The 17063-nt window shown below is 42.1% G+C and overlaps 1 protein-coding gene across 2 annotated transcripts in view; it reads right to left on the reverse strand.

Annotated features, from left to right (window-relative positions):
- Nucleotides 1-17063, reverse strand: part of LOC136864501 (hemolymph lipopolysaccharide-binding protein) — a 70367-nt gene that overhangs the window by 15532 nt on the left and 37772 nt on the right. For both annotated transcript variants that reach the window (XR_011017841.1, XM_067141552.2), the window contains one exon: nt 10637-10900. Coding sequence is in view for 1 of the 2 variants with exons in the window: in XM_067141552.2 (XP_066997653.2) it covers nt 10637-10900 (264 nt within the window). In the remaining variant the exon portion in view is untranslated. The remainder of the gene's footprint in view (nt 1-10636; nt 10901-17063) is intronic.

Consider the following 17063-nt stretch of genomic DNA (forward strand, 5'->3'; position numbering starts at 1 on the left):
CCTAACTAGCCTACTTAACCAAGAAAACGTAATCTACTGAACACCAACTGAACTACTTGATATAGGCCTACAATTCAAATAAATATCACTATTTCCACTTTCTTCCAACAAGCACTGGACACCAATATATAAATAGCAGTAAATAGATCACACACACAAAATTAAACAATTTCAATAGATTTTAACTACTTTATCAGTACTATAATGCAAGATCACTCTCAACAGCCGACCATTCACAAGCGCATCCAACAATGGAAGGGAGGGTGCGATCAGTGGTTGAGAGGAAGATGGATGAAAACCGATGTGGTTTCAGACCACACAGGGGCTGCCTGGATCAGATTTTCAGTATGAATCAGATAATTGAAAAATCCTACGAAAGGAATAGATAGTTATGTTTCGTAGATCTAGAGAAGGCCCTTGACAGAGTACTGAGGGAAAAGATGTTAGCTGTACTGAGGGATTGAGGGATTAAGGGTAGATTATTAAAAGCAATCAAAGGCATTTATGTTGAAAATTTGGCTGCGGTAAGAAATGATGGTAGAATGAGTTCTTGGTTCAAGATACAGTGGTTAGATAAGGCTGTAATCTTTCACCTTTGGTTTACATACTGAGAGGTATAAAGTGGCAGGGAGGAATTCATATGGGTAGAAATGTAGTAGGCAGTTGGCCTATGCCAATGATTTGGTGTTAATGACAGACTGTGCTGAAAGCCTGCAATCTAACAATTTGGACCCTGAAAATAGGTGCAATGAGTATGATATGAAAATTAGCTTATCCAAGACTAAAGTGATGTCAGTAGGGAAGAAACCTAAGGGAACTGAATGTCAGACTGGGAATTCAAAATTGGAACAGGTAGATCTTTTGAAGTATTCAGTATGTTTATTCTTGCAGGATGGTATTGTAGTAAGTGAGATTGAATGAAGGTGCATCAAAGCTGGTGCAGTGAGCTCACAGTTGCAATCAGCAATATTCTGTAAGAAAGAAGTCGGCCCCCGTAAAAAACTATCTTTACACCGGCCTGTTCTCAGACCAACTTTGTTGTACAATAGTGAAAGCTGGGTGGATTCAGTATATCTTATTCATAAGTTAGAAATAACAGACATGAAAGTAGCGAGAATGATCATTGGTACAAACAGGTGGGAATGGCAGGAGGTTACTTGGAATGAGGAGATAAAGGATAATTTAGGAATGAACTCGATTGATGAAGCCGTACACATAACCTGACTTCGGTCGTAGGGTAATGTGAGGTGAATTGAGGGTGATAGGTTACCTACGAGAATAGTGGACTCGGCCATGGGGGGTAAGAGAAGTAGAACAATAGTTAGACTCGATTTATAATGATTTAAAGATAATAGGTATAGAACTAAGCGAGGCCTCAGAGCTAGTTAGAAATAGAGGATTATGGAGGCATTTAGTAAATTCACAGTGGCTTGCAATAGTGATGGGCAGTCTGAGACGAGGTCTCGAGATTTCTCTAGATTTCTCGAGACTAGCACAGGCACTAATTCTCGCGAGAAATTTCGAGAGATCTCGAGAGCGTTTTCCTCGCATTGTGTCTCCAGAAGCGTGTTGTAGGCCTACAGGTACACGGAGCTGAATGTTGTTTACGCCGAGTATGTGAATAGCAAACAATGCGCCTTCTCCATTCCGTAAGTACGTGTCAACAAGCGACTAGGCCGTTCGTTTCTACCGCTGTCTATTTTGACGCAGTATAGCATAATTATAAAGGATACGCATTCTGGCATTGTGTGCAGCGGCAAGTACACGAATGGATAGGCTAAGTACAGAAACACCGAGCTAGATAGCTGCAGTCGCTTAAGTGTGGCCAGTATCCAGTATTCGGGAGATAGTGGGTTCGAACCCCACTGTCGGCAGCCTGAAGATGGTTTTCCGTGGTTTACCATTTTCACACCAAGCAAATGCTGGGGCTGTACCTTAATTAAGACCACGGCCGCTTCCTTACCACTCAGCCCTTTCCTGTCCCATCGTCGCCATAAGACCTATCTATGTCGATGCGACGTAAAACAGCTAGCAAAAAAAGTACAGAAACTGATGGCTTCTGTAGGTACACCTACCCCCCTTGGATTCTAAAGGCGTGCATTACTCGAGATGAGGCGAGATGCGCCTTACTGGATATGCAACCACCATTACGCATGAATGGAACGTGTAATTTACAGTGCCTGAGTTTGCCCAAATTATTTCAACAGTCAGGTGTACATCGTTATCAGACCCTACATTCAATATCACATCACCACTGCTTGTGTTTACCAATATTTTGGTGACAGAGGAAGTAATTCCTTAATATGTTATAGAGTATTCGCGTCGTAATTAGGTACTTCGTTATATGACGGTACAATTGTGTGTAATTGTACGCGCCCATTTTAAGACGATGTCCGAAACACAACGTAAGTCGCGGATGTAGGTTATTTTGAAGAGATGCCACATAGCACAGTCCGCTGTGTTGTTTATTCAAAAGAAGTAAAATACGTCAGCCAAAAGTACTTCTGGGATGATCCGGCACTGAAAACACATAATATCGCTGAAGGTAGTGATGGGCAGTCTGAGACGAGGTCTCGTGATTTCTCGAGACTAGCGCAGGCACTGTTCCTCGCGAGAAATGTCGAGAGATCTCGAGATTGTTGTCCCCGCATTGTACAGCGAGCAGCGTGTCGTAGGTTTACAAGTAGACGGAGCTGAATGTTGTTTGTGCGCGGAGTAGGTGAGTAGCCAAGCACGAGCGTTCTCCATTCCGTAAATGCGTGTCAGAAAGTGACTAGGCCGGTCATTTCTACCGAGGTCTTTTATAAAGGATACACATTCTGGCATTGTATGCAGCGGTAAGTACACGAATGAGTGGGTTAAATACAGAAATTGGCGGCTACTGTACGTCCTACATCGCTATCACTATATTGATCAGACCCCACATTCAATACCCATTTGACCAGTGCTTTTATGTACCGACATGACGGTGACGAAGAAAAGAATCCCTTACAATATTATAGAGTATTCGCGTCATAATCAGATACTTCGGCATACGACTGTGCAATATGTAATTGGTCTCCGAAACGCAACGTAAGTCGTGGACTTGGGATTATTTTGAAGAGACGCCGCGTAGCAAAGTTCGCTGTGTTGTTTGTTCCAAAGAACTGAAATACGTCAGCAGAAATACTTCTGGCATGATCCTGCATTTAAAAACACATAACCTCTCAGCGAACTGGTAGAGAAACATGTTCGTAATGAAGTAGCTGCAGCAGCGCATGTTTCCTTGACAACCGACATGTGGACATCGATGAACTGTGAATCGTACATGACCGTAACAAGTCTCGACAACGAATGGGTCATGCGGAGTATACCGCTCGAAACATTTCGATTTCCCCAGAGACAAACGGCGTTGAATATTAGTGAAGTACTGGATCCTGTAATTACAGACTGGGGGATAAGTGGGGAAGTAATATCAGTTGTTACGGATAATGCTGCCAACATGACAGCTGCTATGCAATTGGTCCTTAGCGGAGGTGAGGGTGTGCAACACGGATCATGCATGGCGTACACGCTTAACGTAGCTACAAAGAAAGTTCTTGTGAGCAATGAAGTGTTATCAGCCGTACGAGAAAAGGCGAGAAAAATAGTTTTATACTTCAAGTCCAGCAGCTGCACTGCTAAGGAGAAACTAACGGAGACACAAAAACAACTTAAAAACCATGAACACAAGCTCATTCAGGAGGTGGAAACGCGTTGGAATAGTACTTTTCACATGTTTAGGAGGCTGCAGGAGCAAAAGGAGTGCATTGCAGCCTGTCTGACAGCTCTCCGTGTAGGCATTGAATGTCTGTCGCAGGAAGAATGGCATGTTCTAAATGAAGCCCTCCAACTATTACAGCCATTTGAACACATTACCACAGAGATGTCAACAGAACAGCATACTTCGATATCTAAAGTTATACCTATCAACAGGCAACTTCGTCTGACGCTGTCAAGGGGAGGCGAGTAAACAGAGGCAGCGCGGCAATTCGAGAATAACTTGCGGGAATCCGTAAGTATAAAGCTAGATGACCCTGAAACCTATCTCCTATTCGCCACCGCGACCATTCTCGACCCTCGTTTCAAAACGTTGCCATTCACGGACGAACATCATGCGACAAGCGCAGTGGAGTATTTGACGATTGGCGGAGGCTTTCGCAATCCGTCAAGCCTTACTATACGTCAAGTATTCGCATCTAGATAATGCGTACATTGCCTCCGATTCCCTGAGTGTGCTTCAAGCCTTACATAGTCCCAGTTTCCGGTCACATTGGCATATTCAAAATCTCCGTAAACTTTGTTTCGATCTTCACCAACTCGGTAAAAAGATTACATTACATTGGGTTCCGGGTCATTCAAATATCACAGGTAATGAACAGGCGGATGCCTTGGCTCAGGCGGCAGCTCAAGGTTAGGGTGTGGCGTTTCATTTGGCGTTGCCCTTCATGGAGTATTGGAGTGGTTGTCGCGAGAAGATAAGACAGTTATGGCAGAATGAGTGGAGTAACCCCGCGTGTCGTACAGGACGGCGCTTGTTTACGATCCTTCCGAACGTCCCACGTTCTCCGTGGTTTACAAAACGTTACTCTACTAGACGTCATATTACTAACATTATCCGTATGCGGCTTAATCACATGTGCACGCCGGATCAATTATTTCGTATGAAGTTGGTCGAGTCTAACCTCTGTAAATGTCGTACTTCGGTTGCTACTATTAATCATATATTGTTTCAGTGTCCGTTGCTCGAAGTTAGTAGGCGAAAATGGTTACAGCCTTTTTTCCCGAAACACCTTGACATGTTGGATACTCGATCCCACGCCCACTACGGTAGTTGCTTTATCGAATTTCCTTTCTGACTCCAACATTTTCCTTTAAGTTATGTCCCTTTCTCCCTCCCTTCTGTGTTGACCAGGGAATGTACGTGTATGTAGAAAGTCGCCAAGTATCGGTCGCTCTGGCGTGAAGCTTTGTACCTTGTGTCTTTGCGTTTCTCCTGTGTGGTGTAGATTTGTAGTTATACTCATAACCCCCCTTTTACATTTTCTATTTTGTGTTTTCGCCTCCTCCATACTTTGAGTTTTATTATGGGATTTGTGACTGGGTATACCGCTCCCAAGCGAAGCCCATTAAATTATCAAGACAAGACAAGACAAGACAAGACAAGAAGAGTATTTGACGACACAGTGTACGGCTTTACTGACCAATACATCGAGTAATGTTTCAGATACCTCAACCAGTGAGCAATGCACACCATCATCATCCGACGTATTTTCAGTATGGGCATCATATGATGCCGTAGTCGCAGCAGCAAGAAACAGAAGCCATAAAGCAGCAGCCCATGCTGCTGTAGAGATCCAGCGTTAATTTGGTGAAGCCTATGTTCAGCGCACAGACAATCCTCTACAATACTGGCGCTGTAAAGAGAGCCGATATCCAACATCGAGTGTTTTACCCAGGAAACTCCTCTCCATACCGGATGCATCAGTTCCGAGTGAAGGGATTCTTTCCAAGACTGGTTTTCTGGTTAATAAACACAGAAATATGTTGAATGGGAATCTCATGGATAAACTTATATTTTTGAATAAGAATTATGTGGCTGAGACGGTGTAATCAAGTTGCATTGTGATGAAGAAGCCCATATTATTGTTACTAATTAATTATTCATTTCAAAGAGCAGTTTGGTCGGACAATGTATTGCAGATGTTTGGAGCATATACAGTATAATTTCACAAGTAGTTATAAATTAAATTAATGAGAAGGTTATTCACATTAGGACGTAGACTGACTGACAGAGCAAATGCAACACCAAGGAGGAGTGGTTCGAAAGGGATGAAAGTTGGGGAAAAAACAGAGTCGGCACGGACGAATAATTGATGTTTATTTCAAACCGAAATGCAGGTTACACAATGCGCACGGCATCGACTCAGTAGGATGTAGGACCACCGCGAGCGGCGATGCACGCAGAAACACGTCGAGGTACAAAGTCAATAAGAGTGCGGATGGTGTCCTGAGGGATGGTTCTCCATTCTCTGTCAACCATTTGCCACAGTTGGTCGTCCGTACGAGGCTGGGACAGAGTTTGCAAACGGCGTCCAATGAGATCCCACACGTGTTCGATTGGTGAGAGATCCGGAGAGTACGCTGGCCACGGAAGCATCTGTACACCTCGTAGAGCCTGTTGGGAGATGCGAGCAGTGTGTGGGCGGGCATTATCCTGCTGAAACAGAGCATTGGGCAGCCCCTGAAGGTACGGGAGTGCCACCGGCCGCAGCACATGCTGCACGTAGCGGTGGGCATTTAACGTGCCTTGAATACGCACTAGAGGTGACGTGGAATCATACGCAATAGCGCCCCAAACCATGATGCCGCGTTGTCTAGCGGTAGGGCGCTCCACAATTACTGCCGGATTTGACCTTTCTCCACGCCGACGCCACACTCGTCCGCGGTGACTATCGCTGACAGAACAGAAGCGTGACTCATCGGAGAATACGACGTTCCGCCATTCCCTCATCCAAGTCGCTCTAGCCCGGCACCATGCCATGCGTGCACGTCTATGCTGTGGAGTCAATGGTAGTCTTCTGAGCGGACGCCGGGAGTGCAGGCCTCCTTCAACCAATCGACGGGAAATTGTTCTGGTCGATATTGGAACAGCCAGGGTGTCCTGCACATGCTGAAGAATGGCGGTTGACGTGGCGTGCGTGGCTGCCACCGCTTGGCGGCGGATGCGCCGATCCTCGCGTGCTGACGTCACTCGGGCTGCGCCTGGACCCCTCGCACGTGCCACATGTCCCTGCGCCAACCATCTTCGCCACAGGCGCTGCACCGTGGACACATCCCTATGGGTATCGGCTGCGATTTGACGAAGCGACCAACCTGCCCTTCTCAGCCCGATCACCATACCCCTCGTAAAGTCGTCTGTCTGCTGGAAATGCCTCCGTTGACGGCGGCCTGGCATTCTTAGCTATACACGTGTCCTGTGGCACACGACAACACGTTCTACAATGACTGTCGGCTGAGAAATCACGGTACGAAGTGGGCCATTCGCCAACGCCGTGTCCCATTTATCGTTCGCTACGTGCGCAGCACAGCGGCGCATTTCACATCATGAGCATACCTCAGTGACGTCAGTCTACCCTGCAATTGGCATAAAGTTCTGACCACTCCTTCTTGGTGTTGCATTTGCTCTGTCAGTCAGTGTATATTGTACAGTAAATGTGTTATTGCTGTATTCTAACACAAAGAATATTGTATGTGGTCTCGTGTGTTAAACATTTATATCGTAAATTATTTTATCACATCATTATTAAATGTTATTCGTTCATTGTCTGGTTTTCACATTGCAGATTATGACATATGTTTACGTCTGGTATGCAGTCAAATCTTCTGTTTGTGATATGCTCCAAGAACCCAGCCGAGTAAACTAATAAATAAATAATGCTTTCGGACCCAATATTTCTCAATATAAAACTAACTTGGCCGTAATACTCTTATTCAAGTTGACCCAGTAAAGCAATGATTTATGGACGAGAACTCTTGGATTATAGAGGTCGTCCTAATGCCAAATTACGTCATGACTAGAGTGGTAATGATATTATTTTGTGTTTTATACCGAGCGTGGTATGGTAAGGCATTTAATTTGGCCTCGGTTCTTAAGTCATAAGTTCTAAACATTTCTCGTGGTTATACTGTAGCCCTATGATGAATAACTATTCAGAACTTAGGCAGCAGGATTTTAACAAAAATTGTCGGTGCACACGTTTCCATATAAGAACAGTATTTCACGCAATAACTGCTTATAACATACCATCAAGTTTACACTCGTACTTACTGGGACGTCGCATAGATCTCAGCACAGGAGAATCGGTTTCGAGAGCAACCCTATCGAAAGAATTGTAGCCAACTCAGTCATTTTAGATTACACATTCGATTCATTCGTAATTATGGTTGCGTGTGCAGCAAGACACATCTTGTCCCACCTAAAGTTCGAGTAATGCACGCCTCTAGTACATCCCATCTACTGTACAGTTATTCACAAATTATGCATGATTATTCAGCTAAGATGTCACATCAAATGAGCCGTGAACAGTTTAAGATACTGACATTCTATTTTCACTTTCGTTAATGGATTCATAGTTGAAAATGCACGACTTTTCCAGGCTTTTGACGAAATTTATCGGCACACACGTTTCCATATGAGAACATTATTTCACGCAATAACTGCGTATGGTATTCTGTCGTGCATACACTCGTACTTACTGGGACGTCGCACAAATCGCAGCACAGGAGAACCGGCCTCGAGATTCTCGAGATCTGTGACGTCAGTCTCGAGAGTCTCGAGCGAGAGCATTGCCCATCACCCATGCTGAAAACATTGGAGCAAAATCGGGTATTTTAGATTACACGTTCCACTCAAATGTAATGGGGGTTGCATATGTAGCAAAGCACATCTTCCCCGTCTCAAGTTCGAATAATGCTCGCCGCTATTATCCAAGTAATTGTACATCCTATCTACAGTTATTCACAAATTATGCATGGTTATTCAGCTAAGATGTCCACCCCAAATATGCCGTGAACAGTTTAAGATACTGAAATTCGTTTTTCACTTACGTTAATGGTATTAAGAGGTTCATAGTTGAACATGCAGTACTTTTCCAGGCTTTTGACAAAATGTATTGGCTCACACGTTTTCATATGAGAACGTTATTTCACGCAATAACTGCCAATGATATACTATCAAGGTTACAGTCGTAGTTACTGGTACGTCACACAACTTGCACTACAGGAGGATCGGTCTCGAGATTCTCGCGGGAGTCTCGAGATCTGCGACGTCGTTCTCGAGAGTCTCTAGCGAGATTGCTGCCCATCACAATTGCAAACTAAACAGGCAGCTTCTGGTCGTACATTTATTACGATTCACTACCTGTTCTTTCAGCAAAATCTTTATGCAAAAAGTGTGCAAATGATTAAATTAATGAAGGTTGTAATAATTGTCAACTTCATTAAGACTTAAGCCCTGAGCCTACAGGCCACAACTTGCCTCAGTGATTTGGCTTGTGAATATGGTGACATTCTATATTTCACAAATGTTCGTTGGCCCAGCCATGATGCAGTGTTAAGCAGATTATATGATTTTTTAGATGAGATTGCTATGTTCACGGAGATGAAAAATTGCCACGTTCCAGAACTTCGTTATCCAGATTTGAGCAACAACCTTACATTTTTGTGTGACATAACTAAACACATGAATGCACTTACTCTTCAGGTTCAGGGCAAGATTGAACTAATAATGCATTTTGAAGACAGAACCAAAGGTTTGAAACTGAAACTTGTATTATGACAGCATATTCCTGCCTTGTTTTCTAATCAATGGTGTAACTAACTGCAATAGTTCTACATTCATTTCTTCATGCATTCAAAGGAAGTCTGATAAATTAATTGGTTTGAAATGAAGCTATTTTTGTCTTCATTTATACCTATTTCCGCTCCATTTTGACCTTTCTCGCTTGGGCCTGTGTAATGCAAAAATAACAGAAACTCCTAATAATATGTCTTCACCCATACCTGCTCATCTGTGAAATGATTTTTCTTTTTACATTTGGCTTTATGTTGCACCGACTTAGATAGTCTTATGGGGCCGACCTATGAAATGAGAACCGACATGGAACGTGTAAACAAAACTGATGTATACATATCATATTACTGAAATGGAAACTGAACTGACAACTGAACCAGCTGTGTAAAGCCATTTAAGAGCTACGCTAGGTGTGGTGCCTCATAGTGGACTGACATGAGTACTTGATGTGTGAAGTCCAATTGATGGCCTATGTTGCTGAAGTCTTGTGTGCATTTGTAATCGATTGGGTTGGGATTGAGAAGGGAGCGACAATAACATATATACTGTAGTGTCTTATGAATTATCCTAGCATTCTTCTGGAGTTGAAGCAAAAAACGATGGAAAACGACTTCTGGGTTGACCAAGAGGGGAATTTTAACCCACATCACTACTGATAGATGTTATGAGATGCTGTGTGCATCCTGTTCTTATTCAAGCCAGACTCAAATGCATGTTGGAGTCAGGAATGCCTATAACCCAAGCCAAGTGAACAGAAATTTCCTATCCTAGCCTATAAAGCGTGGAGGATGAAATTACTATCGGGTTGTTTCCTTCAATCATGTACTGTACACTGCTCAAATAAGAAATTCGGTCACACATTCAGATGTTCCTAACTACATTGTATGAATGCAGATTGGAATAGATATTGGACTTTTACAGCAATACCGTGTCCTGTTTACATAACAGAGGGCTTCACTGTCATCCGGATGCTTGTAAGTTGTCAATGTCAATTGAAAGGTACGACTATTTCAATTCAAAATGTGTGTGAATATTAGTAGCCATTTTGGTGTATGACCAGAGACCACATTTTTATGACACATTCTGCAATGACATTGTGTTTTGAGAGTCCAAAGAACACTTTTTTCAGTTCTTAAGTGTTGCAAAAAGGTTTTATTTCATTTCAGTACGAATGCTATCATGGAGGTACGAACTCATAAAAAAGTGACCAGATTTATTTTCTGAGCAGTGTGGTAACTTATGATGGAGCTGTTGTAAACTTGCCAAAGACATTTCTCCATGTTGATCCGTTTACACGATGCACTCCTATCCATAGTGTGATGTGAGACCAAGATTGACCCACACGACGCAGCATATCTGACAGCAAATCAAACTCTTCTTTAGTTTCAATGACCGCCAGGTGAGAGCCTTCATCTTCACAAGCTTTCTTGGCGGACGCCCATGTACAGGCTTTCTCATGCACTTTATAAGCACCCATACCCGGCACTAGCAGGCAGTAATCCAAACGTCGTGGGCGTCTCTTTACACCTGAAAAGACACAAAATAATTTAATATTGTCTATCCTGAGAGAGAAAGCTCTTGCATGAAATCAGAGGTACCTACTTCATTTATGTTAAAATAGGATGACTAGATTTCCATAATAATAATAATAATAATAATAATAATAATAATAATAATAATAATAATAATAATAATAATAATAATAATAATAATAATCTATATTGTAGGTTGATTCCATCATGCTATCAAGTTAAAAGTACTGGGGACATCGATCTATGTCGGTGTCATGGTTACAACTGAAGTAGTGAGCTTCAGAGGTTGCTGAAAATGTTGGCGAGCAGCTGGCTTCGTGAAATTGAAACAGATCTCCAGGAAATCAACATCTCAGAAGACATTGTACAGGACAGATGTAAATTCAGAACCAAAATCGACAATCACCACTTTGAAGACAAACCCAACACCAGAGCTACTATAACTTGGACAGAAGAACGAAGGAAGAAGCTCAGCGAGAGGATGAAGAGATTTTGGGAGGAAAAGAAGGCCAACGCATCAGCTAAGCAAGTTCAACCGTGCTCCTGAGTAGGGCATAACGATGTTAAAAAATCTGTATATATAAAATAAAAGTTTTGTCTGTACATTGCTCAGAATTTGAAAATAATGGTATTTATGCATCGGTCATGTCCACAGTAACAAGGAAATGCACTTTTCACTTTTCCGTAATGTCTGTCTGTCTGTCTGTCTGTCTGTCTGTCTGTCTGTCTGTCTGTCTGTCTGTCTGCTTGTCTGTCTGTCTGTCTGTCTGTCTGTCTGTCTGTACACGCATCACGAGAAAACGGCTGAAGAGAATTTCATGAAAATCGGTATGTAAAGTCGGAGGATGAGCCACTACAATCTAGGCCATAAATAATTTGATTCACGCTTTGTGAAATGGTAGTTTAGAGGAAGGCCTAAAATTCATTTCTCAAATATTTATATTATTAGTTTTCCTATCGATAAATACTACATAACTAAAGTTACAGAGAATTAAATTTCCGAACATTTATGTCTTATACCGGTACGTTTTTGCCGTACCGCCTATGATAACACAGATATTCGTGAATTTCTATTTTTGTGGCTAAGTCCACATCAACGCCGAGCCACGAGAAAATGGATGAGCAGAATTGAATGAAAATCGGTATATAGAGTCGGGGAAGAAGAAACTATAGTCCAAGCTAAAAACAATTATCATTAGTCCAGCCCGGGAGGCACTCACGCGTAGCGACTGTCGTTTGTTTCCTCGCTCGCGGCCTACTCGGAAAGGATGTTCTCTAGCAGTGCTCAGCGCTGCCAACCTCTGTACGTAGGAACTATGCTTGCTTCGATAGCTGGTAGTAGTGGTGGTGGTGGCGGTGATTATTAGTTTGATTCTTGCCGTGGACAAGACCATTGGTCTGGATAGTTAGGATTCTTGCCGTGGACAAGACTATTGGTCTGGATAGTTAGGATTCTTGCCGTGGACAAGACCATTGGTCTGGACGGTTAGAAGCCGCGAAGCGGCGTTAGGCCCCTAGTTTCGTGAGGAAAGACGATTGGTCTGGACAGTTAGGATTCTTGCCGTGGAGAAAACCATTGGTCTGGATAGTTAGGATTCTTGCCGTGGACAAGACCATTGGTCTGGTCGGTTAGAAGCCGCGAAGCGGCGTTAGGCCCCTAGTTTCGTGAGGAAAGACGATTGGTCTGGACAGTTAGAATTCTTGCCGTGAAGAAAACCATTGGTCTGGATAGTTAGGATTCTTGCCGTGGACAAGACCATTGGTCTGGTCGGTTAGAAGCCGCGAAGCGGCGTTAGGCCCCTAGTTTTCTGAGCGCGGCCCTAGCCGTCTAGTTTCGTGGACTGGGACGACGACACATTTACTTGCGCTTTTATTGTGCTGCGGTTGGTAACGCATTATGATGAAGTTCCTTCTCGGGAAGGAGATCACGTGCCAGTTTACATTGACCAATAGGAATACAAGAAGCTACTTGAGAAATGAATATGGCGTGTAATAATCTTCATTAGGTTATAAAAGTAAATGTAGTTTTTGGGGCGGGTTGGTGGGTTCCTGGACATCGCAATGAACACATCTCTCCTCTCGGACGTTCTCTAAGTAAGATTGCATTAATTTCCACTCACTTATAACATTACAAATGTAGTGCCTCCCGGGCTGGATTAATATCAAACAATTTTACTGGCCCTGATTGAAATGGTAGTTTAGGGGTGGGCACCTAAAATTTAATTTTTAACTACGTATGTTTTTGGTCCTATCGGAAAGTACTAACTTACTTAACAAGAGTTATAGAGAATACAGTTTCCGATCATTTATGTTTTATTAAGTTTTACCGTACCGACTATGATAAGAGTAGTATTTCAGAGTCGGAAGAAAACTAAATGTGAAGGCCTACAATATCGAAAGCGCATAACATTGATCAACAATAACATTATATTGACCATTGTTTGTTGTGATGTTCTTTGTCTCTTATGGTGCCATCAACTCTGATAGATGGGATTACTGTTGCGTACCGAGTATAACAGCCTGACTGAATATTGGCGGGAAATAGCTGGGGAGTTAGAAAACTTTTTTCTTTAGCATGACATTCCTCTGGTTCATACATTGTCTGATACTGTTGGTACGTAACACACTGGTTCATCATAGTATTCCAGCTATTCGATCCCTACTCTGACGCGCAGTTTTGAACGAGCAGTGTGCACATTTGGCAGAGGCTCACTTAGTAATGGTAGTTTGACCTGTCTAGAATTACAATTTAGGCCTATTCCAAATTATACCACCACAATTCACTAAATAATTAAAAATTCAACCCTGAAAAAAGCCGTTTCTTAAAAAGCGTCTTCCTCTTCACTTTTATTAAATTCTACATTAATTTTATTCCAAATTAGCAGTGAAGAGGGGTTTTCTCCTCTGGCTTGGAGGAAAAATTTGCCTCCAAGTCAGATTTTTCCGTCACTAGCATGGGCGCCCGCAAGGGGCGGGAGGTGGGCAAGGGGGGGCGCTTGCCCCCTCCTGGAATTCTAGAAAGGTTGATGTTCAATTGTTTAATATCATACTAGATTATTTCATAAACTGAACTTACTGACAGTCAGAAAATTTCTGTAAACAATTGAATGTTGCTGACGTTATATTGGTTTTATATTCAAGAAAATTGTTAATGTGCCCCCCCCCCCCATGGAAAAGATCCTGTGGCCGCCCATGGCCGCCAGTGTAGTTAAATGAGATTTTCCGACTCATCGGGTACTCCTAGGAAACAGATTAGTAAAAGGGCATAGATTTGCCCTGGGACTCTTCACTATTCGACCTTCCCCCCTCCCCCCCGCCGAAAAAAGCCGAAGAGTGTTCACGGATCACGGCTGTCTGCGGCTTGGTCATTCCAGCTCTGGAACTTTGGACTGTTAGATCGGTAGCGTAGTACTGTTCGTTAAAAGCGAGAAAATGCGTGGTTTTTCATTTGATAGAGTATTTCATACGTTATTGCTTTTAGTCGCGTCATTCCTACTGACGTCATTGTAACGAGTAATGACCTATGTTCATCTCACTTGGAAAAACCACTAAGACAGTCTTTCTGAGGATGCAAAAACAGGTGGAGTGTGAATGTCTGCCATTATAATGAAAACTCCCCAACCTGACTGTGACTGATGGTAGGCAAGCGGGCCTACAATTACAATGAAAATTCCCTAACCCAGTCTTCATATGAGAAAAGATGTTTGGTGACTTCCCCGTCGCGTTTCTAAGGTAACGTTAAGAGCTGTGCAATATAATACAATCTTGCTCACAAGGTGTACACTACCTAACCTAGAATTCTGTATACAATGTAGAATTCCGTAGCGAAGCACGGGTACATCAGCTAGTAATAATAATAATAATAATAATAATAATAATAATAATAATAATAATAATAATAATAATAATAATAATAATAATAATAATAATAATAATAATAATAATAATAATGTAAACATGAGACACTCGGATTAGATCCCATTTTGTGTTATATCGTTGAGATGGTCATCTGAGAGTCTGGAGAAGACTTAAAAAGCGATTTCATCCAACAGCTGCACAATCTAACGTGCACTAATATGAATAAACATTTTATTGAACATTCATTTATTACACGTTTATATTATGTCAGTCAGCAAGAAGAGTCCAGTTTTATTTACAATAATAAATACCGTCCTGTTTACAATGATTACATGTAAGTACATAATACAATAGCATGGATATTTGGCCTAAATTATTGTTGACATTCATTTTTTTAAATTACAGCTAGGCTGGGTTGGGTTAGCTGTTTAAAGTTGGTTAATTAGGCCTTATATCACACCCATGTCACTGTATTCTGAACTTGTTCCTCATTAACTAAAAATTCTTCGCCTCATGTTACCCTTTTAACTTTCTCCAGGGGGCCAATGACCTTCGATGTTAGGCACATTTAAACAACAAGCATCATCACAAGCACTTTCCCCAGGAAGATTATATTTTTGAAAGACTTTGTTATTAACAAGGCCTTTACAGATTGAATTTTAAGTTTATTCCTATCATCCAACCGAATTGAATTCCAATATAAAAACTCCCTTTCAACAGCTTTCACCCTTCCAACACAATATTACGTTATTATTAAATTATTATTATTATTATTATTATTATTATTATTATTATTATTATTATTATTATTATTATTATTATTAAATTACTTGTATGCTGTTTTTGTAAGCTGGACATTGGCTTCTTGAACAGACTTTTCTCAGGACAGAAAACAAGAGACTAATAAAGGGACAGTTCTGGTAGAAACGATATGTCTGGTCACACGGTGTTAAAATCATTAGACTGCATTGAGATTCAATTATACTGTAGAATGAGTTTCTAATTCAAAGCACAACATTTTCCCAATGAAACCGAGAATTTAATATGATCGTCATATTATTACGAAGCAAGAGAACATTGCACGTGCGTCGGATGGCTTTGTATGTTGGGAAGAAATCTAATATCATCAGAAAATATTTGTATGCTGTTTGTACATGTGAAACCAATATGACTAGGTATGGTTTTGCCAGAATTGTCCAGCGTTGGTTATAAAGTTTATGTTGGGAAATAATTTTAGCGTCGTATGAAGGATGTGCACGGGAATGAAGGTGCATCATGCTATACAGTGTTCATACGGTGTTGGGAACTTCATCAGATATGAGTAAGGATGTGTCGAAAGCAGATCAGGCACAGTGAGGAAATGACAAAAATAAAATAAGGAAGAATAACAATCAAGGGATCCTGGTCTGCAAGCAGTGGTGAGTCTGGGAAACCGTTGAAGAATGGTTCCACCCCCAACCACGGACGTTCGCTCGGGGCATCCATCATCAAATTGACCACTGGGACACTGCTTGAACCAACAAGGCAACTATATTTAGGCAGATATATCACCCATACATCACTCTTTACTTCCTGCACGTTCACGTATTCCAAACAACAAACTATTACTGAAACCAACATAAGTCTCAATTTCATTTGGGCAATCCTTATAGTTCCAGGCAGAGGCATGCTCAAGATTTTTCATGATGGGTTGGGGAATGGAATGTCTGAATACTTTGAAATGAGATTATCAATACTGTTATTTCCTCATTCTTTTCTCTTCAAGTAGGACATTCTTTGTGTGGGAGTGGGTGGGATTGAGGGGTAGTGTAGTGTTCCACACCTTAGACCAGGGCCTCTCAGGGTGCATGCGCCGTGCAGTGCACGGGCGCAAGGTGCAGGAGACGACTTCACTAGGTTGACCAGAGTGCAAACCCCCACTCCACTTCCCCTACACCTGTCTCGCCCGTTCGGCCTGTCTTCGCCTTCTCCACCTTCCCCGCTGATCTTCCCCTCATTGCGAAATGTTTATGTGCGGTGAGCGGTGACACTGTTGTATGGGACAACGTTACCGGTGTTAAAACACTCTTGTTTCAATTTGGTTTGAGCAGACAATTTATCTTCTCTAGCTCTTCTCTCCCTTTATCTTTGCAATGATACCAGTTATGCCTGCAACAAGGGACCGGCTGACAGCAATTTGAGAGTATTCTTTAAATTACAATCAGAAATAGGCCCTTGCACGCAATTTAGTTTTCGCACAAGTCAAAGCAGGAAAAAATACCTTTCACATATGCGTGTGGAACCAAACATAGAAATAATCT

The sequence above is a fragment of the Anabrus simplex genome, chromosome 2 (assembly GCF_040414725.1).
Source record: "Anabrus simplex isolate iqAnaSimp1 chromosome 2, ASM4041472v1, whole genome shotgun sequence".
Lineage (NCBI taxonomy): Eukaryota > Metazoa > Arthropoda > Insecta > Orthoptera > Tettigoniidae > Anabrus > Anabrus simplex.